General features: G+C 37.6%; 1 protein-coding gene across 1 annotated transcript; it reads left to right on the forward strand.

Moving 5' to 3' along the window:
* The first annotated feature begins 481 nt into the window (after positions 1–481).
* CCDC158 (coiled-coil domain containing 158) lies at positions 482–26724 on the forward strand. The gene is made up of 23 exons (XM_088531524.1): positions 482–579; positions 3909–4036; positions 4582–4826; positions 5181–5290; positions 5566–5902; positions 6565–6641; positions 9078–9192; positions 11652–11771; positions 13255–13452; positions 14415–14897; positions 15306–15495; positions 16724–16876; positions 17337–17449; positions 18714–18872; positions 19825–19917; positions 20971–21096; positions 21784–21935; positions 22995–23054; positions 23862–23921; positions 24253–24320; positions 24601–24801; positions 25806–25907; positions 26611–26724. The coding sequence occupies exons 1-23, from the start codon at positions 482–484 to the stop codon at positions 26685–26687; spliced, it is 3465 nt and encodes a 1154-aa protein (XP_088387650.1). The 3' UTR covers positions 26688–26724.

Here is a 26724-nt window from a genome sequence, read left to right on the forward strand (position 1 = left end):
GCTATTTCTGCATCCTGCATCTGTGCTTTACTACAGGCACACCAACTACAATTCTGGTATTAAAAAAAAAAAAAAAAAAAAGTAAAGACCGGTGCTCTGTTTCCCACTGGTTAATTCTCACATTTTCTCCCTCAATCTGAAGCAATCTCTATTATACCACTTTTCCTCCTCTGGCCTCCTCAGGCTCAATTTGAGTAGCAATTGTACAGCTTTACTTTAACGGCAAAAAAGAGAACACTACCTTCCCTGGATGAGAAGTTTTGCGTGTTGCTGCTTACCTGCGGTTATTTAAACAGATATGCATATACAAGCATGCAACTTTAGAGTTCTCCCTGAAGATGCCGGGGCGTTTCTTTTCGGGCCAGTACTCCCCGAGAGCCGCAAGGTGGCACAGGCTGCTGGCGGTTAGTTTAAACCATTTAAACAATTTAACAGAAGCCATCGAAGGCGGTAGCGCTCGCACCTGAAACCGCGACTCAAGATGGCGCAGTCGCCACAGGGGCCGCGCCGCTTCCCCCCCGCAAGCGGCCCCGTTTCCCGCCCATTTTCCCCGTCGAGCCGCCCAGTTCCCTCACTGAGGTAATGGGTGGTGAGGGAACCCTCCTCACCTTTCAGAAGGCAAAAGGAACCCCGCTGAAACTGCTGTTAGGAGATTTTTACCTCTTGGTTCGACTAAACTGATTGTTTTAGCCACTTTTGGTATTTAGCTCTAATGCTTAAAGGATAGGAGTCTAGGTAAGCCGGTATGAGGCTCGTCTCAGTCTGTTTTCTATTTTTTTCTGTGTCTTGCTCCCTAAAAGTGTTCTTGTGAGCACAACATCTGTATGGTTTTACCTGAGCCACGCTGGATAGTCAAAATTTTTAAGTGAGGTCAAGACAAACACACAAAAATCCAACTAATGACTTTTTTTAGTAGTGTACTTGAAAATTAATTTCAAAAGAATGCTAGTGTACCTTTTTTAACTTAATTGTTCTTGAAAAACTTACAGGAGCTGCTAACAAATATTTAGGAAAACATGTAGTTGTGTTCATCAAAAGTCCAGAGTAAATAACTGATAAAATTACATAAAGGCAAATAGTTACAGATGTCTTTCTGATTTATTTATGTAGTATGGACCTAAGGGGGTCAAAATGCCATTTTTTAGGGCAGGAAGTTAAATATTTAAATGTTAGAGTGCTAACCATTGCTGTTCTTAGCAGGTGCTGTTACAATGAGCAAAAATATTCAGGAATTAAGGTAGGATACTTTTCAGAAATACTGTATCAGCAATCTGTTGTTACAGGAACCATCAGGCACAGTGAAAATCAAAGCAAAAGCACTGTGAAAGTGTAATTTCTTAGTAATTGTATATTAGGAAAGAGGTGCCCAAGAAACTCTAAAGTGAGGGATGGATTGCAGTGATTATAGAGACTTATGTTCCAGGATTGCTTATGTTCTATCCACAACTGGAAGAATATTCATTTAATGGCAAAGTCATTTTTAAACAAAGATTGGATATAGTATGGGTCTATACTAATGAATCTTCAGGGTCCTATTTTATTTACTATTATGTTCAACATTAAGAAAGAGATACTTGTGAGATTCAGTGAATTGTTTTCTCTGCTAAATTTAATATTCAATTTAATATCTAAATTGAATAATTTCTATATGTAGCTGTGTGCCTTCCTTTTTTTTTTTTTTTGCAAAGTAGTTCTTCAATGAGTTTGAGAAGTAATGACTAAATAAGAGGAATGGGGATGTTAGCTTTTCTAAGCTTTAATTTACTGATCCACATAAATGGCTTAAATCGAAGTTTGATCTAGCCACTGTCCTGTGATTCCATTTATACTTTTGGGTTATACTCTGCAGTAACCCAATAGATTGATAGGAAATCTTTACTTTCGCTGTAGCTGATGCCCCTTTCACAATTTTCAGAGTAACAGACTCTTCAAGATGCTTTTCCTTATATTCTGCAGTTCTTTACATCTTGGTGCTCAAGCGTTTATCTTTCCCTTGCTTCATTATGATATAGAATGAAAATCCAGATTTCTCAGAATGATTTGGAAAAATACAGAGAGGCAGCATGACAAGATGGTACACATGTGCGTACACACACACACAGTGATTTCCTGTTTAGGGAGAAAAATTGGGTCATTTTGGAATGTCACAGTCCTGCTAAGCACACACAGCAGTTAATTACAGTAAGTGGCACTGAGCTGCTCTCCTTGCTGATTGCATAATCCTTTGGCTTCTGTGGACTTCTCACTTAATTTTTTTTCTGTAATTTTATATTTCTCTTTTGGCTGTTTTTCTTCACATTTCTTTGTAGTTTCCTGCTCTTTTGGCTTGCAGATGACCTGTCAAATCTTGTTCATTTACTCATTTAAGTGGGATTTCTTTCCCTTTAGTTTAGAAGAATCTGTTTTGCTTATTTTTTGATTATCTCTTTCTTAATTCCTGCTGGCACAAAATCTATTTTCTAGGTTTATAAATGTTTCCACATATGTTGAATTGGCTTTAAATTATTATTTTATCATCCTTGCTTGAAGAAGCCTTCCCCAGTTTCAGCAATAAATAAGTCAATGTAGGGAATAATGCCTCTCCAAAAGACTATGATGATCACTGGTAAATTAATGGTACTTACAAGTCTTGTATCAGTTCTCATTCAAAGTACTCAGAATCAAGTACAACCTTTAAACTTCATTATTGTTCCTTGTTAGCCTTCCTGTCCTGTGAGTTACCCCTCTAAGTTCTTTAAGGGCTAGAACTATTTTGTAGATAAGCTTTGTGGCTTTCCTCCTATGCTTTTTCTGTATGTGTGACTTTTTATCTCTGCTAAAATAAATAAATAAAAAATGAGTGAGATTTATTTATTCCTCTGACACTTGGAGGTCTCACATTTCAATCTAAACCAGGAGCATCATTTAAGCACATCATCTGGCAATCCCTAAAATGGGAATGTGAAATAAATATCTGAATAGCAGTAACTCTTTTGTGATGGGTTATGTTTGTTATTTCATAAGGTTATGAGACAAGCGCTGATGCAAGCCTGTTTGCATGGTGCATAAATACTGCTCTTTTAGACAGTGGAATGAGCAGAGGATCTAAGTTGCTCCTTTTCCTAACTCCCTTATTGCAGGTTTCTGGGGGAAATAGTCCCTTGCAGCAACTTCTTTAAAGTCCCAAGAGAAGGGAGGATTCTTCAATTCCTATAGTGAGCAAAGTGCTAACAGGAAAGTAATCATTAAGCAGGAAGTCTTCAGTTACAATAAAAAGGCCATTTTATCTGGTTTGCAAATTATGGAAATTTTTTTCTTTTCTATTCCCCCTGCTCCTTTTGCTTCTCATCGTTTTGCAGAATGCTCAAACTGTAGGGAATGAGCTGGTGCTTATCAATTTCAAGAAAAAAAAAAAAAGCTGTACTGACTTAATTCATTGGGGAATTAAGGTTTGCTTAACCAAATATTTATCTAATGATACAAGTTTTCCGAAGTATTCCTAAGCTGAAAATGACTGTTTCCCAGTTCTGAGAGTTTATTTGCAAAGGGGCTGGGGATCCGAACAGTTTCTGAAGCTCACAGAGAAAGTTTTATGTCAGTAAGGTGAGAATTTACTGGCCAGCTGTGAGAAAAATACGGCTGTAAAAGGAAATGTGTTTTCGTAATATAAAACCATTTATTTGTTAGATGAAGTGCTATTGTTTGGGCATCTGTTAGGTGTGCTAATTGCAGGACTATGTAGTTATCAGCTGCTGCAGCTTCACTGCAGTCAACTGCTCTGTCACTGGGATGCTAATGTAAGTGTAAATCAATAGTATATAACAGTATCACCAAATTCTTCAGGTACTACTTGAGACACAGTGTAGTTGTATAGGCTTTTGTATTTAGACCTACTGTTTCAGTAAGTGCATTTATGTACCATTTTGCAGGGAGGCCCCGGAAAGACAAACAAAAGATCTGAAACGTGAGGAAGAATCCATCAGATTCTCAGTGGAATCACTCACACGTTCTGTTAGTCATGCGGAGACTTTACCAAGGGGCAGCATGTCTAGCATGGGCAAGTACTAAGCAGATTTCAGAGAGATTTAGGACTAAATCACTATTAATATTCCAGGCTGTTATGTTTTTAAAGGTGGCTAAAAAGTTAATATTTCACATTAAAGTTGGAACATCTGTAGCTAGTTGCTTCCCGGTGTTACAAAAATGTTTTTTTCACAATGGGAAAAGATGTTTTTGCAATGATTTAATGAAGCCTAGGCATTGATGGTGACTGCAGAGGGATCTGTACAAAAGTGTGCTTTCTTGGCTTAATTTCATATGTATGCTGGTTCCCAAGGAAAAAGATCAGGGGAATGCAGAAAGGCCTTAGCTGTACCAGCCACTGGTCATGGTTGTGTATCCAGTGTGCTGTGTATCAGAAGGCAAGAGTCTGCATGACAGAAATTGCCTGAACAACTTGTCCTTAGGAAAGATGATCCCTGCCTACGTAGAGGCGGGTAGAGAGACATCAGTACTCAGTGGCACTAATACCCAGTTTGGGAAGAGATGACTGTTCTTCTGCAATGATTCGATTTCAACACTTATTTTTTTTCTGCCTTTCAGGTGCTGTTAGTCCTCTTCCCTGCAATCCAAATGTTTTAGCTTCCTCCATTTTCAGCACAGTGATGGAAACCTCAGTCTCTTCTGATACTGGTAGCAGCCCCTCCAAATCTGTTTTCTATTCAAAATATGAAAGGGACATTGATTCCATGAAAAAAAACAGAGGTTATTCTGGCAAAGAACACATTTCGAATACCCAGGAAGAATACTCTCAGAAAGTCAGAGATCTGCAAAGATGGCTCAGTGAAGTAAGTTGCAAATTTGGGGCAGCTGCCTAAGTGCAGCTGAGCCTTTGTCATTTTTGTAGTTGCTAGGTCTATGAACAGTTTTCCTAGCAGTATTTTGAGCAGCCTCTTGGCTGTTGTACATTGTTCTTGACTGATGCGATTCCCAAGTGCAGGCAGGCAGAAATAGTTGATAGGTAATAATGTTGTCACAGCTCCTCTATTGATGTCCCAAACTGACTCAGTTCAGCCCTGTGCAGGTTGACTTGCTAGTTAGCCAAGAAATATTTTTAAAAGACCTTTTAATACCTGTGGGGTCCTTAGCTACTTATAAGTTATTTTTCTTTCGTTTAGTTTGTTTGACTTTTTTCTTTCCAGACCACAGAGCTACATGAACAGCAAAAAATCAGTTTAAAACAGACCATTTCTGATTTGCAGACCAAACTTTTGGAAGTGCAGCTGGAAAGAGATACACTTGAGGATATGAGGTACGAATGTCAAGCCAGCTATATGCTATGTGCTGCTTAGATGGCTTAGAGAGGCAAACCGGGTCTCCTCATGTGGGACTTGCCTTCAGGAATAAAGAAAATGAGACTGGCTCCTTGGTTTAGCAAGCAGCTTATTGAATTGTCAAAATACTATTTTATTAAATCTTAATAAATTAATATTAAACTACTAGCTATAATGTTATTCCTGTTATTCAGTATAAAAATCCTCTTGTGAGTCCTATCTTTTCAAATATTTCTTCACGTTCCAAATTCAGGCAAAGGGAGTCCCACAGCCAAGAGAGCATAAAAATGCAGCTTAAAACTACCATTCAAGAATTGGAAACAGCCAATTGCCTGCAGGAGGAGATGCTGAGAGAAGCTGACAGCCAAACGGAGCATCTGAAAAAGGTGGTCCATGACCATGAGGAAGTACTCATGGAATTGCGTGGCATCCTAATGGACTACAAAGACAGCACAGGCAAGAAAGCCTTGCAGGAGCAAGAGCAGGAGAACATTGCCAGCCTCCAAATCCACAACCTGAGCGCAGCCTTTACTGAGGTCCTACGGGATTTAGACTCGGAGGTGGTGTACCTCAAAGAAAAGATTGTTCAGGTGTGTGGAGAATGTGCTTAATCTTCCTTCTGCAATATTTTGTAATACAGAAACATATATTTTTCAACGCTTTCCATGAGCTCACATTTACACTGGTGTAAGCAAAAGATTCATAGCTATCCACAAAATGGAGTTTAGCTGAAATTTCCCCCAAATAAAAGTGGTTATCATGTCAAACCATTGACAGATGACAGAGCTAAGGTATACCATCCTTTTTTTTCTTAGAAAACTCTTCCATAATTGTCCAGGAGTATTGTCCAGGAGATAACTTAGTGTTGGATTATTAATGTGTAATAAGTATTGTTTGCCTGAGAAGCCCAGTATTTTAATCAAGAGCACCTTTTCATCCAAAAAAAAAAAATAGATATCCTCAGTGTGTGCATACTGTATCTGTATCATGACTCCTCAAAAGCAGTGTGCAAGTTCTGGGTAAGATCAAATCCACACCATGCATAGAGAGGAAAAAATATGCTCTGAAAGTTAAGAAGGCAGATTCTGGGATGCTAGGCTTTGGCACTGTCCTAGCTAGATCTGGATTAATGGTGGAATTCAACATTTGCAAATTTTCACTTTTTAAGGCAGAAGGAATAGGTATGTTACTGCTTTGCAAGCTCCTGTTAACACTAAGTCCTGAAGAAAGCAGTTTAATCTTTCTGTAATAGGTGGAAGAAGAATTGGAATCACTGAAAAAAGACTCACAGACCAAAACAGATCTTCTGCTTCAGCAACATCAAAATAGGTACCTGTTCTCCATTTATTTATTCATGATTCTTATTTTTTTAGTGGTGAAAAGTTGTGCAATGGTGGAGCTACAAAATCACTGTTTTGGAGACCTTAATTGTTCTGTTTTTGGGTGCTTATTTGCTTACAACTTTGTGATACTTTCTGCTGACCATTTCCAGTAATAATTTCCTGAAAAAAAATATTTACCAAAAATCTGGACAAAAAAGGTACCAACATGTACTGGATTTTTTTCCTGAGTACACATGGATATTATTCACTGAATTAAGTATTAAGATAATCTTGTCTAGTGGCAGAGTCATTTAAGGCATTACAATTTTCAGTCATAACTCAAGGCTTGATGGGACATTTTCATGAGAGTCAGGGGCTGCATACCTCCTATTCTAAAATCAGACTACTTGGTCATCTGCACTGAGGAGGCCAAGCTCACCAAGTGTGACCTCATGACTACCTGACATGTTTCTTTGTCATGAATATTTAGTATCGTGAAACACTTGTATTGAGGGAGATGGTTGAAAATTGTTTGGAAAGTATCTCCATTATTAAATGATAAAGAATGAGGGTAGTTGAGTCATTTAGATGGTTCCATCAGTGTTTTTTTTTTTCTTGTTGATTTTAATCTGAATTTTGTCCTTCCTTCAAGAAGTCCTTATTTCCCCAACTATGCAGCTGAGTTATGAAGAAAGGGTTAAGTAACCTGACACTTTGTTTCATTCACAATAAACATCAAAATCACTTCATTTCTGACTACTGAAAAATATCATTGTGTGTTCAGTGGAGAAGTTAATACTTGACATGACTAAAACTATAACCAGTATTTTCTTTTTAAAACAGGATTGAGCAGCTAGTAAGTGAACATGAACAGGAGGTGGCAGCATTAACTGAAAAAGCTAACAGTGCACGCAGCCATGCGAATAGTATCCAAAGCCAGATGGAGATCATTCAGTATGTTTCTTCATAGAAAATGTTAAGAAAGTATAGAAAATATTAAGAGTTACTTTAATTTGAGAGAAAGCAGTTCTTGTTAAGCAGTTCTTACATGAACTATGGATTGGAAGAACAGAAACAAACAAACAAAAAACCTGTGCTAAATTAGTGAAATGGAAAACAGTCATGCTTTAAGCAAACTCTGAGAATCAGGACACTTGTGAACTAGTTCTTTTTGCCTACTGTAGTTAAGCAGGGTAAGTAAAGTCAGTCGAAGTTCAGACTGTCTTCAGCCCTCCATGTTGTTTTGTCACCAGCTTTTTTAACAGGAAATCTGAATTGTGAACAGTTTCTGCCGTGCATGCAGCCATCCTCCATTCAGGAAGCAGCACTTGGAGTTTCACCATGTAAACACAAAGCTTGAAGTGCTCCTTCTGAAACATTGCATTGCTGCAGCACACCACTGCAGCGCACACATTTTCTGAACCTGCAAAGTGAGGTTAAAAAATATGGTTAAAATAGGAAATCAGTTTAAAAAAACTGTCTTGCTGCTTAACTTTTTTTTTGGAAAAGAATGTCATTGCTGTGTAGAGTATCCTTCTGCAGTGATTTTTCGTAAAAAAGTCACTCTTTGGAACAGAGTTAAGTGCAATTCCAATTTTTTGTTTTTGTCAAAAAAAAATTCAGCACAGAAATAAGTTTTAGCAGCTTTGATGAAAAATGCATGCTTGCTTTTAGCTGCCTTAAAAGATTACTTTTGAATTCCTCAGACAGAACTGCAACAATTAATTATAATGAATTCTTAATCATAAATTGAGGACTGTGGCTGTGGGCACTATTAGGGTGCCCATATTGAACCGTGGCCTTTGCTTTCTAAGTGTTTCAGACTCAGATATGAAAAGTATTTCCAGCAATATAAGCAGAAAAATAGACAAGAATCGGTAAACAGTTGTGCTGTGGGCGTACAGGTACAAATAGTAATGAATGGTAGTTTTAAAGGGTGAATTTCGTGTGGGGAAATATAAATATTTTGGTACTGGACTGACATGGCCCATAACTGAGTGTGAATAAAACAGCACTGTAATTTTTAGCAGCCACTTCATGTCTTGGAATTCAGCTTAATTTGCCAGTTAAAAGACAAGGATGTGCCTTGTACTGTTGCAGATGTAAGATGGAATTTGGAGATCAATATGCATTATATCTGACGTGAATAGTTGAGACTGAATCGCCGATAGCAGGATGCTACTCATTTCTGCTTACACAGTAGTTGAGGTGCATTTGAAACCAGCTATCTCAGAAATTAATTAATGAGTCATCATTAGCATTAACACTTTATGTAGGTTTATGTGAGAACTGAGCAAGCCTGTTCAATAAGAAGATATCTTTATGATTGTATTTATAAAAGGGTGTTTCAGTGATGATATTCAATAGTCCAAACAACGACAAATATTTCAAATTTCTATATTTCTTACATGTTTTTAATTTCTTAATTTAAAATCTTTCTCAGAGAACAAACAAGAAGCCGAAATTCAATGCATGAGCATCAAGCTAGTCAGCTGGAATCTACTGTTTCTCAGCTGCGTTCTGAATTACGCGAAGCTAAGAGGATGTATGAACACAAGGTGTGTATGAATTCTTGTGTTAGGATTAGTACTAGCTAAACTGGGTATATGCATATGTGAAGTGTTCTGGGTCGATGAGGAAAGCTTTTGTGCAAGGCTTTTGGCTTCAGAAAACCTAGCTGGATTAAAAGGTAAGTCACATGATCCCAAACTCCATAAATTCGTATTCTTAAGAACAAGGTTTCTCTAGCATATGCAGCAATGCTCTACAGTATGCACTGAATGCCTGCTATAAATTATGTCTTTAGGAAATACATTTAAAAAAGATTCTACATTATGAATGTCACATAGTGGATATGGTTCTATTCGACTATTGAAGAATATAACAGCAAAAAGCTGTCAGGCAATAAATATAGCTTCATCTGAGCTGTAGTGTCAAGAAAAATTCCCTGGTAACTGTCTAGTGCAAAGCTGTGAGAGTATAGGGATTATGGTAGGTCTGGAGAAGCATTCAGATGCCCAGAGATGCTCAGTTGTTTTTAGTTTCTTAAAACATAGCATTTGTTGAAATCTATGGTGTGTTTTTATTAGTTGGATATAACAGGCAAAGCAGACAGGCTGGTGAGCATCCATATATTTAAACTTCTTTACTATTCAATTAGAAAACAATCTGAAACTGTCTTTTCTGCCATAGTCCTCCATGAAGACAAAGTTTTTTTTCTGGGTAATGTGCATGGAATTACTGCAGTGAAATGGAAAAAAATGGATACAATCCCATCAGAGAAACTTTCCCTTTTTTTTTTTTTTTTTTTTTTTTTTCTTTTTTAATTCAGTGAAAAGAGCAAGAGAGTCTGCTTGGATAAAACCTACTACCAGTTCTGGTAGTTGAGCTGACTCATGCAGAATGCTTGAGGGATCCAAATACAATTTAGATCAGAAATCATGAGGATTTAGGAAACCTTCTCCTACCTGCTGTTTGAAAGTTCAGGCCACAATCTGATGAGGATGACAGAGCTGATGTGCTCCAATCCAGAAAGATTTGGGAATGGAGTGACAGGGATGAGACAAATTGTGCTCATACTTGAGTACTTGTGCTCATACTTGCTTTTTTTCACTTCCTGATATTTTCACCTTTACCAATTCCATTGGTTAACACATATCCAGAAATCAAAATACTGATTTCCAAAGGCAACTTTTCACAGCACCACAACCAAACTGTTGTGAATTTGTAAACTAGTGTCTGCCATACTTTATTTTCAGGGAGATGTTGTGCTTCTCATGTAGATCTGTTTACCTAGCATCTTTGACATAGGGTGTGCAGTGCACTGCATAAGAGCACATCACATATATAATTATAACTGTAGTGCGTATTCCTGACACATCTGCCTTTTCAAAATGTTTAGCATGTAATAGATGGAACATTGGAAACTACAGAATCGATTGCAGGTTGTATTTGACAGTCTACTAGCTCCAAGAAAGGTTGGTTTCATGTGTCTACAAAAGAATATACAATCAGGTCCATCAATATAAGCTTCTTTCTGAATAGGAAGTACAGTATACTCAAGTCTAGCACAGTAATTCAGTAAGAGACAAATTGATAGGTGAAAAAGATTTCCTGTAAGGCTTCTTTGTGGGATCATTACTAGGGAGGAGGGGAGAAAACTTAAATGAAACTTTTACAATTGTATTTTTATTACAACAGGCACAGCTTTTCTGGTTGGAAACTAGAAGTTACCAACTAAAAGTTTCAAGGGAAATGGTGAAAAATAAAAGCCATTGTGAGTTGTGGATAACATACCTTAGCAGTTGAAATCTGGTACTTGTTTGTCAATATAAATATTGAATGTTAAATATTCTGTTTGGATAGGCAATATCATTTTTTTTCTCTTTATTAGAAAGCATTGTAAACTGGCCTGCCATCTCATACATGTCTCTTACAATGCCTCTGGCATTGTTGCACAAGTTGCAGAGGAGGAAAGGGGGAAGACATTTACTACTTTTGCCATATGCTAAAGAAACAGTCCTAAAGAAGTAGAAAGAAAATATCCAGATTTTGGTGCTAACCTGAACAGATTGCAGATCTTAAAGTGATTATTAGGATAGTACTAGAATAGCAGAGGATTTAGTATGTTTTTTCTTAAGGGCTGTATGTAAGTTGCAGTTTGCTTATGCATAGACTATTTTGGCTTTTCTAGCTACTAATCCTGTAAACAGAGGAGCTTGAATTTTTTTTCTAAAGCTTTTTTTCCACCGATGTGCTGGTGATATATAATATTTAGTATTTGCAGTGTAGATGAGCAATTTTTGATGAGGTTTAGGTCAGAGTACAATCAAATGTACTCATGTACCTGTGTTAATTCTGAAATTAAGCTTAATCGCTGAGATAAGACAGTACAATTCTGACTCTACCTATGGAACAGCTAGAAATGGTCTAGAAGCAGACCTATTTTTGATGTAGAGCATATGAAAATAATTGCCTTGAGATGTCGAATTGTTTTTTATTCGTGCTTTTGTTTTAGGTAGAAGATCTTGAAAAGCAGTTGCACCTAGCTCGCTCTGAGATGGCAGAAGCTCAGACAGAACGGGATCAGTACAGCCAAGAATCTGGAAATCTGGATGACCAGCTTCATCAGCTGTTGGTAAGATCAAATGGCAATTTTGAAAAAAATCAGTCTTCTGAAAACCTCTCCTTTCTACTGGTATTGTGACTTGTATGTTGCTTGTTTTAAGAGTAGGGCAGCCCCTTTATTATGTTTGAGACTTACCTTTCCTTCTAAATTGGAATTAGGTGTGAAGAAGATATTCCCAAGGACCTTTCCACTAGAAATGCCAAGTGATGAGAATAAATTTTTTTGTCAGAGGTTTAAAATACTCTAAAGTATGCAAGTCATCTTGAACATATCAACCACAATTTAGATCCCTTTTTTAAGCAACCTTGGTCCTTTTACACATATTTTTAAGACATATCCAAGACTTCCTTAACAGTTTTAAGCACTGTTAAATTATGCTTGCAGATTGAATGTGCAGTATTCAAATTTTGCCAAGCTCAGTTGGTTTTCTCATTGCTAGCTCCATGCAATATCATCATCCTTCCTATCCTTTACAAAAAATCATGCTTTAAGGACTGAAATTTGGGAGATTAGTTTGTGTGGTTTCATTAGGTCTGTTTACTTGATTAGTGTCATGATGTTCTGAAAGAGAGGCTGAAATGATTTCATTCAGTATGGTATTCTTATAATAAGGGATATCTGAAGTCAGTCTTTCCTATAGATTACACATAGCTGTAGGGAAGTTTAGACTCAGAATAATCCTTGTGAGGTTGAAAGCTAGGAATATTAATTTTAGATCCTGCTTGTTTCTGGGCCTTCACTTGATAGTTCTCTGAGCTTTTAATTTTATTCTTGTCAGCTTTAGCTGTAGTCTAAACTATATTTTGATATAATATCAAAAGTTATTTATAGCAGAAAAGTCTATTCAGAATTCTCTTTAATTCATTTTGTTTAAATTAGTAACTCTGAAATATGCATGTCAGTGTTTTTAATTTTATTTACATTTCTAATTGTAAATTATAATTATTTATAATTAAAATTTTTATAATTAAAATTATAATTTTAATTATGTACAATTGTTATGATCTTTGAGATAGGTTTAAGGTCCGGAGAACATGTCACAAATTATTGTATGAAATCAAACAAGAAATGAATAATTCTTAATGGTGGTAAAGGAGGGATATTTATCTGAGAAGCTTTCCTTAGTATAGTTACAGTGTTTTATTTTTTTTTCCTTTAATGTTGCCACACTATCATCCCTTTTTATTTTACTACTTATACTGATTTGAGGGATATAAATGACATCAAAGACTTGTGTGGCAATGTTATTTCCTTCAATATAATTATAGTAGCAGTATTTAAAGCACAAAGTTGAAAGCTATTGCTTTGTTGTTAGACAGCATGCGTAGGAGGTATAAAAACCGGTTCAGCCAATATTTCTGTCTTGTTATGTGTAAATCTATGCAATAATTCCTATTTAGATATGCAACTATGTAATTGAATGTTACTAGTGTTAAGGAAAAGAACGAAATATGTATGATTCAAAGAGGGAGATGACTGTAATTTCTTGTAGACTGAACTACATAAAAAAGAGATAGAACTAAGTCTAGAAAAAGAGCAGAACAAGAGATTTTGGGATCGGGATAGAGACAACAGCATCACTATTGACCATCTAAGGAGAGAATTGGAAACCAAGAACATGGAATTGAAGCATGTGGAAAGCACAGTGAAGGCAATGAGGATGGAATGTCAGGAACAAACAGAGTGCCAGGTTGGTGAGCTACTGCACCTTTATTATGTTCTGGAGAGAAAATGTCATGATAGAGGCTGTATCTTAGAGCTGCTACAACTCAGGTTTTTGTGACTGGGCTTCTGGAGCTCAAGTGTCAAAGTTTTCCAGTCAAATATATGAATGCAGGACAGTCATCATTTGTGTCTTCTGTCTGTTAACCTATCTCTTCCAGTCTTGTTCCATGTTGACTGCTGTTGTAGTAGAAGCATTATTTTTCTGTGTATGATCAGTGACATAAGATACCTGAGAAAATGACTATTTGATTGTAATAGAATCTAAAATAACCTTTTTAAAGTCTTTTTTTAAAATTTTGTGCTGCCCGAAGCAACGAAAGTGCTCAAGGCATTATTTTCAGTAGTGAGCACTTCTGTAAGAATGAGTAAACTAAAGGCCTGCATTCTTGCCCTACTTGATGCAGTGCTTGGTGAGACTATAATGATATTCATGTCTATAACCCAGATTCTAAGCTGAAGGCAATTCTTGGTGAGGAAGAACTACTGTTGACACAGTAGACTCCTAGACATCGAGTAGTTCAATCATGGAGGTTTCTGCAAGACCCCAGCCCCTCAAAAATGAGCTATGCTTAAGTAATCGCTAGCAGTTCCACTAGCTACTTGGCATTCTGAGAAGAGATCAAGTTATACTGATTCCCTTATTATTCACGAAACTGCTGGCCTTGTTCTACTCTGCATCTTCTACAGTTTTCTTTGATTTTCTGTTGTTCAAAATATATATATTTTGCAATGAGTACTTAAATAAGCAGGGAAAGAGGAAAGAAAAACAGAAGAATCATACGTTCATTATAGATGTGACTATGCAAGGTTAATTTTCCTGTGAGACTGTTAGGTGTTTAAGGGTAAGAAGAGAAAATGAGGAGAGCAAAGGAAATTCTGAAAACAGAAATAAACTTTCTTAGTTAATATTTCATTGCTTTTGTTCAGGTGGCTGCAATTAAGGAAAAAAATGAAAGCATTGAAAGAATCTCTTCCTTGACTGTCCAACTGGACTCAGCCAAAGAGATGCTCTGTAAAGTTAGGGAAGATCTTAAAGCCAAACAGATAAATTTAGAGGCTGCTGAGAGAACAGTATCGACTCTGACAGCCTGCCTGCAGGAGAAAGAGAGAGCTGTTGACGTTACCAATAAGGAAATCAAGAAGCTACGTGCGCAGGTTGGCAGCAGGATGCAGGAGCTTCAGCACCTGAAGAATGAAGGAGACCGTCTGCACAGCGTGCAGTCAGAGTGCGACACACTGCGACTGCAGGTGGTAGAAAAGGAAAGGATTATTGGGATCTTCCAAAAGCAAATTGATAACATGACCCAGATGGTGGGCCAGCACAGTCGAGCTGCTGGAGCAATGGAAGTTGAGAAGTCTCAGCTTATGAAAGAAATCACTGACTGGAAACTGGAAGTACAAGAACTCAAGGTCTGGAAATGTTCTTGTATTAATGTCTCTTTAAGACTGTTCAATTGTTTAAGTTCATATACTAGCACTGTCTGGTTTTCAAGCAACTCAGAAAATGTACCTTGAATCCTTGTCACATGAAAAGAGTTGGTGGATAGATAGAACGATGCTAGTCCATGAACCACCAAAAAAAAGGGGGAAATCATTCTCAAATCATACCTGGCAAGGTAAAACAGGCTCTAAAGCCAGGTCAGATTCTATTATATCCTTTTTGCCTAGATTGACAATGTTCAAGTAATTTGTCTCTTTTACTCTTCTTGCTTTAAAATTGTTCTCTGACAAAAAACTTAAAGTAATCATGATGTCTGCACGTCTTGATTGTTAATGTAAGTGTTTCTGCATACACTCACTTCTTTCTTGTATAAATAGATTGTAAAGGAGGAGAAAGAAGCCCGAATACTTGAATTGGAGGCCAGGCTGAGTGAGCTGGAACTGGAAAAGGTTAAGCTGGTGAACACGTGCACTGAAAGGCTCCACACGGTTAAAGATATGAAACTGGAAAAAGACCAGCTAATGAAGGAACTGAAAGCCAGTCGCAGTGAGCTAGCTGGCATTACAGGTAGGTAGCCTCAGCTCAGCTTAACTCAGATAGCTGCTAAATGAGGCTGATGTTAAAAATAGAAGAGCAGCCTGCTTGCTGAATCCAAATATGGCTGCTGGTACTTTAGAAGGTTTCCTGACAGCGTGTGATGGTCAGATTGCTTTGGAGAGCTAAGTCATGGTTGGGGATTCTGGCACAGAATGACAAAGATGCAATCTTTCTGGCAGTCTGTCTCCACCCTGTGCAAAAATAGTAATTGCTTGAATGACTTTAGGGCCCAAAGAAGTGTGTCTATTAAATCAAACAATATGAACTTAACTGTTTTACGTAAGGGTTTTTTGAGGACGCTAGCAGGTCCCTGATTGTTCTCAAATTAGAGGAACTTGACTTTTTTTTCCTGTTTTGTTTGCATCTGATCATTATTTAAATGCTTATGCCTTACCTCGAACCATCACTTTCACAATTAACACATGGCAGATATAAGTGGAGCAAAATAATAGTAAAAACAAACGCTCAAGGTAAAATGAGGGCCTGTACCTGAGAGCTCACCAAAATTCATGGAGTTTCTCTATTACAGCTGTGCTGCACCCATGATACTGCTCATGTCCTGTGTTACCTAAGCAACCCCCTGCTCGGGTAAAGTACTCTGTGGGCATTATCTGCTTCAAAATCATGCTAACTACACAGCAGCACTTCTAAGTTTATTAAGTTTTATAAGAAACGGGTAACATAAGTTTAGGTTGAAGCGGGACCCAGGACCTTAACCCTGACCTGGGATCTTGACCTCGGACCTGACTCTTAGGTTTTTATGGTGCTGATCAGATGTGAGGTTAAAAAAGGCTTATCACAGCAAATGGCCATGGAGCAAAGAGGACCAAGCTGTTGGTACAGCACAATGGCCCATACAAAGAAGACAAAATGCTGCCCTCATCAGTAACTTTACATTTCACGATGTTATAGCAGTGGGGAATAAGAAATAAGGATTTCTCTCACCTTGTTCAACTGTTGCTTTGCGGAGCAATTGAAGAGCACGTGTTTTTTTTCTAGTGAAACAGAAGCTTCTGCTGACATGCAAAGCACTGAGCTACAGCTTCTATATTTGTTAGCAATGGTTGTTACTTGCTTTAGGTCTTAGCTATTTGCACATCTAATATTCCTTTAAAGAAGTAGGAAACAGGTCAGTAATGTTTGTCTGCAAGAACGACAACCTTTGTCCACTGTGATTTCTGTCTTAATTTACGCTCAGAGGAATATGAAGATTTAAAGAAAAATTTCCGAGGTAAAACTGAAGAGATGGAAAATAATGCAAAGAAACTGAAACTGCAGTTAAAATCAGCCAAAGCTGAGCTGGATCAGACCAGAGCGGCTCTAAAGACTATGGAAGGATCTGATGGCCATGGTAATTAAGGTGGGATCTTCCCACCTTTTTGTCTTTTTCCCAAGAGATTTTTTGTAAGTATTGATAAAATTTGTAAGTAGAAGTTATCTCAGTGGTGTTCCAAGTATTCTAAATATTCTGTGTAATAAAATAAAGTTGCACATGCAAACATATTTTACCATTTACTACATACTGTAAAATTTATACCATGAGCTGAATTTTCTTGTCAGATCTTTAAAGGCTCCAAGGGACTCTTCCCTTGTCTTGTGTGTGTTATGGGCCTGGTATCACCACCTTTAGAAAACTTCTCCTGAGCCTAGTCAGTGTTTTGCTGGTGTGAGTGACAGTAGGGTGCTGATTCAGTGTATCTGCCTTAGCATATTGTTGGTAACTGGCTTCCAGAGTCTTTTATCAGAGCTCAGAATGCATAATCGGTCTTGCTTATTCAGAATTAACAGTTGCGAACCTTGTTCTTTTACAGCTATGAAAGTTGCAATGGGAATGCAGAAGCAAATCACAGCCAAGAGAGGACAGATAGATGCATTACAGAGCAAGATTAAATTCTTGGAAGAGGCAATGACAAATGCAGCTAAGGTCACAAGAGCTCCAAGTAAAAGTATTTAACTAGATGAAGAGAAATTGGTCTTTGGAGAGATGTAGGGCCATAATGAGCCCCAGGAGTACTAAAGGGAGTATTATTTGATGTAATGGGCACCTTCCTTTTGCTTCCTTCTAGCATATGATAGCTCAGGGAATGTCTCTGTGGCATAAGTTAGACTCGCACAGACCAAGTTCTGAATGTTTTTTTTCTCTGAAAGAACAGTGCAAGTGTCAGTGAGATTTGAGCTCTTAATCTCGGATCTTTTAAAAAGGTAAACTTGAGACAATGTGCGAATTTCTCATCTAATGTAGATGAGGCCTGATGAAATCAGCTTATCATCTGAGTCTGTATTTGAAATTTTAGGAAATTCTATGTTGTCAGTGTAAATTCTTCAGATATATTTCCTCTAGATTCTGCTCTTAATCCTGGCAAATCTGAAATTGTGTCCTAGGCCACATTTTCTCAACACAATTATCTTTATATATAAAACTTTCCAGCTACATAGCTTTACAATATAATTAATATAGGGTTCATTTTACCTAGTGGCAACTAATTTTTTTTTTTTTTAAATTTAGCAACTAATACATTTGAGCTATGCAGTACAACAACTTGGTTCCATGGTCTCTGTAAGCATTGTTGTCTGTGTGGAAATACAATCAGGTGTTTGCAAGGGAGGACTGTTTTGCAGATTGTTCTGTCGTAGTTCCTACTTCCAACCTTCCCGGTTCTGGTTGTGAACTCTATGTGGGTTGAAGTCTGTCCATCATCTTCTATGATGGAAAATTATTTTTATCTGTTTGCTGTTACCTGTCCTCAACTTCTCTACCGTTTTTGGCTTCTGTGACTTGCATGCGTTTGAACTGGTGCTTGGTGACTATGAACACCTTTGCGTATACAATGGACCTCTTCATATTCTTACAGTAGTACTTGGACTTTTAGTAAATTCTTCAGACCTTAAACTCAAAGTGCTCATGAAAACGTGCAATGTTAACTTTGACCAGGTCATATACTCCTGAATTTAACATTTCAGCTTGAAAATGGATTGAAAAGTCCAATTACATTGTTCTTTATAAGATCTCATCTTCTTATGGGGTAAAGAAAAACAAAACAAACCCCTTGTGTTTCTGCAAAATATAATAGCCAAGCTTCTGGAGTGAATCATTCAAAATTTTGAAAAAATGAAAAATCTCAAGAAAAGTGTAACGTTGTTAGCTACAAATTTTTGTCTCACACTGTCTTTCATCTCCTTAACTTCAGGAAAAAAATTATCTCAAAGAAGAAAATAATAAACTAAGCCAAGAATTGAGCTATATTGCCACAGAAAATACCAAGATGACTGGGGAACTGGAGATCCTGAGGTCACAAGACAAACGTCTGAAAGAAAAAATATCCAAGATGGAGACAGCCCTTGACAAGGTAGCTTTGAGTTCAGTAGGAGAGTGGGGAGCTTTACCACAGTTTCTTAGGAGGAGAAGTCTGACCTCTTATCCAGGTTGTAGCTGCTATGTTCTGTTCACATGTATTGCAAGCTGCACACCTAAAAAAAATTGTGATTAAGACTCTTCTAAGGATTTTATGGTAAAATACTTCTGTTACCTTTATGAGAATCCTTGATTTACCTCTTACGAGCTAAAGGGAATATAAATTTGGGTAAAATGTATGTTAAGTGTTCAAGAAGCTGCTGCTTGTAACCATACGCACAGTGCACCGGTGAGCTGACACTTGCATCACTGGGACTCGAGCACAAAAAGTCATATTTTATTTTAACACTGAAGATTAAATTCTTTTAGACTAATAAAAGCAGACTGATTCCCTAAGAGCGTACTTTTTGTGTGCACTTTACTGCTTTCACTGAAAGCTTTCCTCTGTTCTAATTGATGTGAAAAATACTTACATTATTAGATGTTGCTACATCTTTTTGGAGTATATGGTTTTAAAGAATAGAATAGTATTTGAAAGTAAAGTGGAAAATGAGAAGCATCAACAAATTAACCAAATAAACACTTTAAAACCTTGAGTAGGCTTTAGTTTTATTAAAACATTTGAATTGTCTAATCCTGAAAGTGTTCAGTAGGTCTAGGACAGGATTAACACCCTTCTGGGGTGTTGTAGTGTTAAGGAGATCCCAATTGCTCCTGGGATCATATAACAAGTCTGCCCATGTAACCCTATCAAGGAAGGCATCTGACCATCTTATGTTTCTAGAAACCACTTTCCATACTGCTAGTAATAGATTAAAATATATATATAGCTGTATGTGTGCCTTTTTTCTGTGTCAGTTGGAGAACACAAGTGAATGACGTTCACAAAAAACATATAGTAAAATTATGGTAAGCTTAATTTAGGCCTGATGTTTCCTCTCTTGCAGGCATCCATGCAGTTTTCAGAGTGTCAGTGCATAATCCAGTGCCAGGAGCAAGAAGCAATGCGCTTCAGGTTGCAGCATGCTTTAGATGTGAAAGTAAGTACTTTATGGATAAGTATAAATGTAAAGTAGATGCGTTCACTTTCTGTCCTTATTTCAGGAATAACCTCATTTACTGCAAGGTGCTCTCAAAAATCTGTATTCAAAAACCTCTATTAATGTGGGATAGTTCCTTACTGCACAATGTATTGTCCATAATTACAATTATTCTGAAGTACTGTATATTAGAGGGGCATCAAAAAAAAAAAAAGTTATATGAATATTTGATTACAAGCTCTAGCTACTAAAGTCTTTCAGTGACATTTCAGCTTTTTCTTGAATTTCAGGCAAATCAGAGCTAGAGATATGTATAAGGTTATTAGAAAAAAATGAAGTATAGGGACAAGGTCTATAGGCATGGCTGATGCCTTTTATTAGATCAACTGTAGATATTGGAAAGTGCTAACAAGCTTTGGAGCATGCACATCTTGCTCTAGGCCTGAAATAGAAGCAACAACCTTCAAGCTATGAGCAGGCTGGGAGCAATGGAATTTGGTCTTGATGATGTGAAGTAGTTATTTTTTAGTGAAAAAAATCATACATTTTTAAGAGGCAGATCGAGATATTAGCAAGCAGAAAGTAAATATGGTCAGCAGGTGCCTTGGAGAGGCAAAACTTTTGGTTTTAATTGGGAAATGAAAATGTTATATTCAAAATACGGAGTTAGATAAGTGATGCGAAAGGAAGGTCATGAGCCATGACAAAGATGAAGAATCTCATCCTAATGAAAGTAATTCTCACCTCAGTGGGAAAAGCACACGTAAGACGCATGGGACAGTTCAGTTTTGTAACAAGGCTGAGACTTGCTTGCACGGATCCAGAGCATACAATGAGTACCTGAAAATAAATGAAACAACCACTATTGCATCCACTTCGGTCCCAAAAGGACTTGGAAAGGTTATGTCTGAGGACGTGTAGTAAATATTAGAGTGTTTTGAGAATTGAATGCTAGATATCATAACATGAAACCAAAAGAGAGGCCCTGTTGCAGAGGCCTTGCTCCCCATATCCCGTTTTCCTGCTTGGCCTGTGACTCATGTTCTTCGACAGGAGCTCCAGGGCCCGGGCTACTCCTCAGCCCCTGCTCCAGGCAGGCAGCGACCTGTGCTCCCGCTGCCCCAGCAGCACGCTGCGAGCGGGCCGCCTTGCCTGTCCCCGGCCAGCGGCGTTCCTCACGTGAGTACTGCCCCGAGCTGGCCACCCGGCAGCGCGCAGAAAAACGCACGGAATTTCTAAATGGGAGAGCAGGTGGGATGATTCCGACCAATGAAGATTAGATCCTTTCCTGTATTTCTCTCATGTTACGGACTCATCACTACTTTTTATTTATTTATTTATTTATTTATTATTTTTTCTGCTAGTAGTTTACCTGGTGTAAATGACTTTGCTTTGGTGGTGGTGAAAACAGACATGTGTGTAGTATCTGATCAGCTTCATTGTGCTCATACAGGCAGTTCACCTGTAATAACTTTGCTTATTTCAATATTTGAGTTCAAGTTCACTTTTACAGATTAAGACCAGTTTTGTCCTAATACTAGACATATCACCTTCCTTTTGTTTTTGTGTATCTACATTTAGCTTTAATTAGATGCTAGTGCTGTTCTGATTGTTCATCACAGAAAGCATTATCTTGATTCTGTCTTGCAAAAATACATCTTTTTTTCCTGTATGGTTTTTGTATAATAAAAGTCAGCATTATCTTAGCTCCACTAACTTTCAGCTAGAATTACGAGAAAATTACCAGTTTCCAAATTTTGTCAAGTAGAGGGAAAATAATTGCGTAACTTGAGATGAATATATATAGGTACTAAAAAATAGAATGCCATTATAAAAGTATTTTATAACAGAAGGATTTTATTTCAGATGCCACCCAAATTAAGCATTTTGAAGGAGGAACCGCTTCGAGATTTAAAGAAGATTCTTCAAGAATTAAGCTCAGACAGTGAGATCCCCTCTGTGGCTCTTAGCAAGAACGACAGTGATGGTGCGAGAACATCAACCGTGAGGAACACGGTGTAAGAGGAATTCTGTGGTGTGCCATGTACTTGCAGTGCTCTGAAGCTAATGTCTGGCCACTTATGCACTTCACAAGCAGTAAAGGGTGTTTTTCTGTCAGAAACCTGGATTTAGGAATAAACTTGAGATATCTAAGGACTTTGTCAGCTCCTGTTGCTTGCCTGGTTCATCAAATGCTTTAGGTGGCAGGGAAATAGAAAGTGAGTGACTACACCATCTATCTTTATTCTTTTTCTTTTTTTTAATTCTCAACTGCTATCTTTTTCTTTGTTATTTAAATATCCCTTTTCTTATTTTGAAAGCAGATAAGAAGTTGCTTATCATATAAATTATAATGTCAATGGAATGAGGTTGAAAAATCTGTACAGCACAAATTCTGATTTTTCCAACACAGGACATAAAAGATACTTTGTGATTGGAAAATGTAATTCAAGGGCTTCCAGTAGTAGTCTTATTTCAAACGTGACTTTTCTCTCGTATACTGGTGAGACTATATCACTCCCAGATTGCTAATATTGGTGTGTTGTTTTCTTGTTACTGTTTCTTTTTTTTTTTGCTTACTCATAGTGAATCACAAAGATCTGTTATTAACATGCACTTTTTTAAGAACATAAAGGTAGAAGCTATAGAAGCTTCTATTTTAGCTCTGAAAAAGAACTCGTGTTCAAAAACCTGTCTGTCTTAGCTTTCAAATAACAAATATGCTGCCCCTTCCTGTAAACTTTGCCTGTCTTCATAGAATCCTTTGGGGATGTCAACAGTGCTCATTTGTTGGCGTTTCTGCGTTTATAGTGTTAATGAGAGAAAGTGTCACTTCCTACATGTAGTTGCAAGCTTGTGTGATTCATCATGTGGTTTTGGATTGGAAAAAAGGAGGTTTTAGGAGAATTTTTTTTCTAGTATTTTATCTCTCCTCCAGTAGTCTTCTCATTCAAAATTTAAGCAAGGTTGGGAGAATCCTGCACCTAAATATCCCTCAAAATATAAAGTTATCTGTTAAAGTCTATGGCTTAAGTACTGTTGGTTGTGCTAATTCTGATGTCTTTTTGTATACGCAGAGATGGTGCAAGTAGAGAATGTGCTACTACCTTCAGTCCACGTTCAGATCCTTGCAAAAGGTGAGAACTCACCTTTCTGATCCCAGGTGATTAGGTGATCCCAGATGATACAGTTGATCAGATCATCCCAGATCGTCGATGATACAGTTTTTGGTCAAGAAGATGCAGTAAAATGACACTGGTGTCATTTGTTGCAGATGTTTGGCAAAATGCATTTAAAGAAAAAAAATGAAGAAAGTAATAATTGTTTTCCTAAAGACTAGGAATTCCTTGCAGATCAAAGTTCTGAGATGGATTAGTCAAGTAGTATAAGATTCATTGACCAGGCTTGTGGTCCTTAATATCCTAACTTTCTGTTTCTTTATGCCAGTTTCCCAGTGTTAAGTGACTGAGAAGGATAATGAGAAGGTATAATTTTTACAGAAATGTACTTTACCTTTTCTGTAATGAAAAAATTGATAATGACATCCCCAGGATGTTACTGAATGCCCTAGAAATTAATACATTTCCTATTAAATAGATTTTGAAAATAATTGAATAGATGTCAATTGAATAGAAACACATGGTGTATGGAAAGCTAGAAAAAAAAATGCTTCTAGCTAGCTGAAGCAGAGCTGAGACTTTGTTGATTGTCTCTCATGGAAAGTGTGATTAAGATTGTTTGGGTTTTTGTTGTAGTTATTCCCAGTGCCTTAGTTAAGAATTGTGGTGCATCAAAAGGTACAAGTACAGTAGCAGAGCTACTAGGTGGGAGTGGAGCATTTCTGCAAATCCTTAAAAAACAAACTAATTAAAAATGTAAAATATAGGAATCCTATTGACAAGGCTTTTGTTGTGATTTTAACAGCAGTATGTCTTTCCGTGCAGGGAAATGCCAGTGAGAGACTCAGGCACAGTAAGCAGCACGGAACAGGATACCATCAGCTGGTGAGAAGTGTTTTGAGTTAGCTGAACTACCTGCTTTTCAAAGTACTGATTTGAGAAGCAGTTTCTAAGGCATTTTTAAAATTAATTAGTCTTAAGCTTTTTCATAATGTATTCATTATGCTAAAACCTTCCTGGGAATTACAGACTAAGCTGTGAGTTTCTTTCATCCCTTTTTAAGTAAGAGCTCCGGAACTTATTTCCTGTGTTTAATATACATGTATGAGATCTGTGGATTGCGTATTAAAGCTTCACTGTGCAGGTTACTAGTGTTAGCAAAAATTTAGCAAATTCAAAACTTCAAATGTGAGTTTTGACTTCTTTTTGCTTGCAGGGATCCTTTACCTTTGCATATTGCAGATCTTCAGTCCCAGGATGTTTCGCTGCCTTTCACATCCACAAGTAAGTGTGCACTGACTGCACTTCAAGATGAATGCGCTGTATAGAAGTGGAACTGGAAGCGATCCAAATACAGTATATCTCCTTAAGTCCCTTATTGAAATAGCTTAATAGCAGAAATGACTTTACAAAGTATCTGTTGCAAGTGGTGCAAAAATGTAGCATTTGAAGGGTGCAGTGAAGGGCACCCAACTTGGTACGCGTTGCATGGGCAGCATCAACACAGGTAACAGGACACGTGTTCGGGAGCGTGCTCACGAGGCTTCTTTTGGTGGTCTTCTAGGTGGAGCATCCATCTTCTTAACAGCTCCCCGTTACACATCCTCCCCCAAGAAGGCCCCTCGGGAAGAAAGGGGCCAACCAAGGTCCCCAGTGCACTCGCTGCTGACTGCTCCAGCCCATGACCTTGCCGCCGCTCCTAGCCCTTCACCAGCTGTGCGGAAGGGAGACTCTCCAGAGGCTACAGCCACAAACACCCAAATAGGCAAGTGTGGTCCTATTTCCAGTTCAAAGAGCTCTGGTGCAATATATGACTGCGGCACTGTCTTTAATGTTTATGTACGTTTATAATGTGTAGCTAATCCATGTTGCTGAAGATTCATTTTGCTTGCTAGTGAACCAGGCTTTTAGGACTGCTTTATTACAGCAATATGCAAAAAGCCCTCAAAATGATTAGGTGCAGTAGGTGAGAGAGGAACTTCTCAAGCAATACTGACTTACCAAATAGCATTAGGAAAAAAAAAAAAAAAGTCCTGCTGTTCTTCCATCTTGTTAAAAAACAGAAAATTTTCTTTCTTTCAGAAGGTGCATAGGCACTGCAGGTAGCAGTGTAATTGAGATGCTCCCCATGAGCTCTAAGCCAATTCTGGCACAAATGACAATCTAACTATGGCTCCAAATAATTTAAATTTCTGTACTTAACACTGGGGATCTAGCAATCCCAACTGTGACAGCTACCAAGATGTTCGCTGCTGTTGTAGCCTTATGTTTCTGATTCATTTGTGCAGGTCAGAGAGGCAGAGTACCTGTTGAATTCTGCAGTGGTCTGGTTCTTGGAGGATCTGGAATTTCTGGTTTTATTCCTGGCTTTAGTAACATCTATCTTTCCTCCAATTTTCCATCTGCAAAATGCAAATTCTGCTACTGCTTTCCTTTGTACAATCCCTTCAGATTTGCTGGCAAAGAGCAGTTTATAAGTTGTGGGCATAAATATTATTTTATTAATATAAAACATTGTCTCCTTTCCCCAAAACACATTTACAGGCAATCAAAAAATTTGGTTCCATTCTCATATACGTGGAAATACTACTAAGTATAAAACAATGTTGATAACCATATTGTATGTTTTGTTACTGGAAGTTCTGTCATTTGAAATTTTATTTTCTAGGAGCTTCACTTCAGATTGAGTCTTTGAATAATTCAATAGTATTTTCATTGTTTTTTGTTTTCGCATCTGTGATAACATTTGTCTAATAATTTTTGCAGTAGCTTCTCAGCCTGTGGAGACTAGTGACAATACATCTAGGAAGTTACAGAACAAGATGGAAAGCCTGCAAAACCTGGTGGAAACACTACAGATGAAAAACCAAGGTGCCAAAGTTTCCCAAAACTATCTCTTTTTAGAATACCCACATTTGCCATAAACTATTTGTGGTGCCAGCTATAGCATTAGCTGTGGTTTTGTGTTCTATCAGTTCAGATGTGTCTAACCTAGTAGTACCCACTTGTGCTTTATCCTGCTCCCAGGAGAATAATTAGCTTAATGGCACAATGTACTGTTGCTCAGCCCCTGAGCTCTAATAAGCTTCAAGATCCTTTACATTTCAAACATGGTATCTGGTTGGGGTGCCCTCGTGTGCTGTCATGTCCAATTAAATGAAAATTTTAAAGAGCTGAGGACTCTTTCAGGGAAATGGGAAGATATTCTGACAGTGGAAAAGTTCAGAACACCCACAGTTTCCCAGCAGTGGCCATCAAGCACATGCCTTCTTCCTCAATGTTGTTTTTTTTGGGTTTTGTGGGTTTTTTGTTTGTTTTTTATCTGAGATGACCACAGTAATCATGGAGGGCACTTGAAGGTCTCTTCTTACTGTCTTTGAAGTCACTGGTTATAAAAAAAAAAAAAAATCCTGAACTGAAGTTTAAGAAATGCAACCTGAAGTTGCATTTGTAAGGGCTTGCTAAGTGTAGAGTATGACACATGGGAGGATCTTATAGAGCTTTAAGTGTCTGCACTTCAATCATTTTAACATTGGGCAATCTTCAGATAATCTCTTCTTGCTGCTATTTTCAGCAATGTCATCAATGATCAGAACTCAGGAGAGGAAGATAGAGAAAGTGAAGGAAAAAGAGAAAAAAATAGCTAAATGAAGACATCCTATACATTAGTAGTTGCTTTCACGTATGT

The sequence above is a fragment of the Tinamus guttatus genome, unplaced genomic scaffold, assembly GCF_059628265.1.
Source record: "Tinamus guttatus ecotype Peru unplaced genomic scaffold, ASM5962826v1 Tinamus_guttatus_pri_ptg000423l, whole genome shotgun sequence".
NCBI classification, from domain to species: domain Eukaryota; kingdom Metazoa; phylum Chordata; class Aves; order Tinamiformes; family Tinamidae; genus Tinamus; species Tinamus guttatus.

Bases quoted from the DNA above. Each gene is read 5' to 3' on its own strand.
- CCDC158 (XM_088531524.1), top strand. From the start codon at position 482: ATGGCGCAGTCGCCACAGGGGCCGCGCCGCTTCCCCCCCGCAAGCGGC. The intron at 6,642-9,077 runs GTACCTGTTCTC...AATCTTTCTCAG, and splicing joins CTTCAGCAACATCAAAATAG to AGAACAAACAAGAAGCCGAA. The intron at 24,802-25,805 runs GCAAGTGTGGTC...TTTTTGCAGTAG, and splicing joins AGCCACAAACACCCAAATAG to CTTCTCAGCCTGTGGAGACT.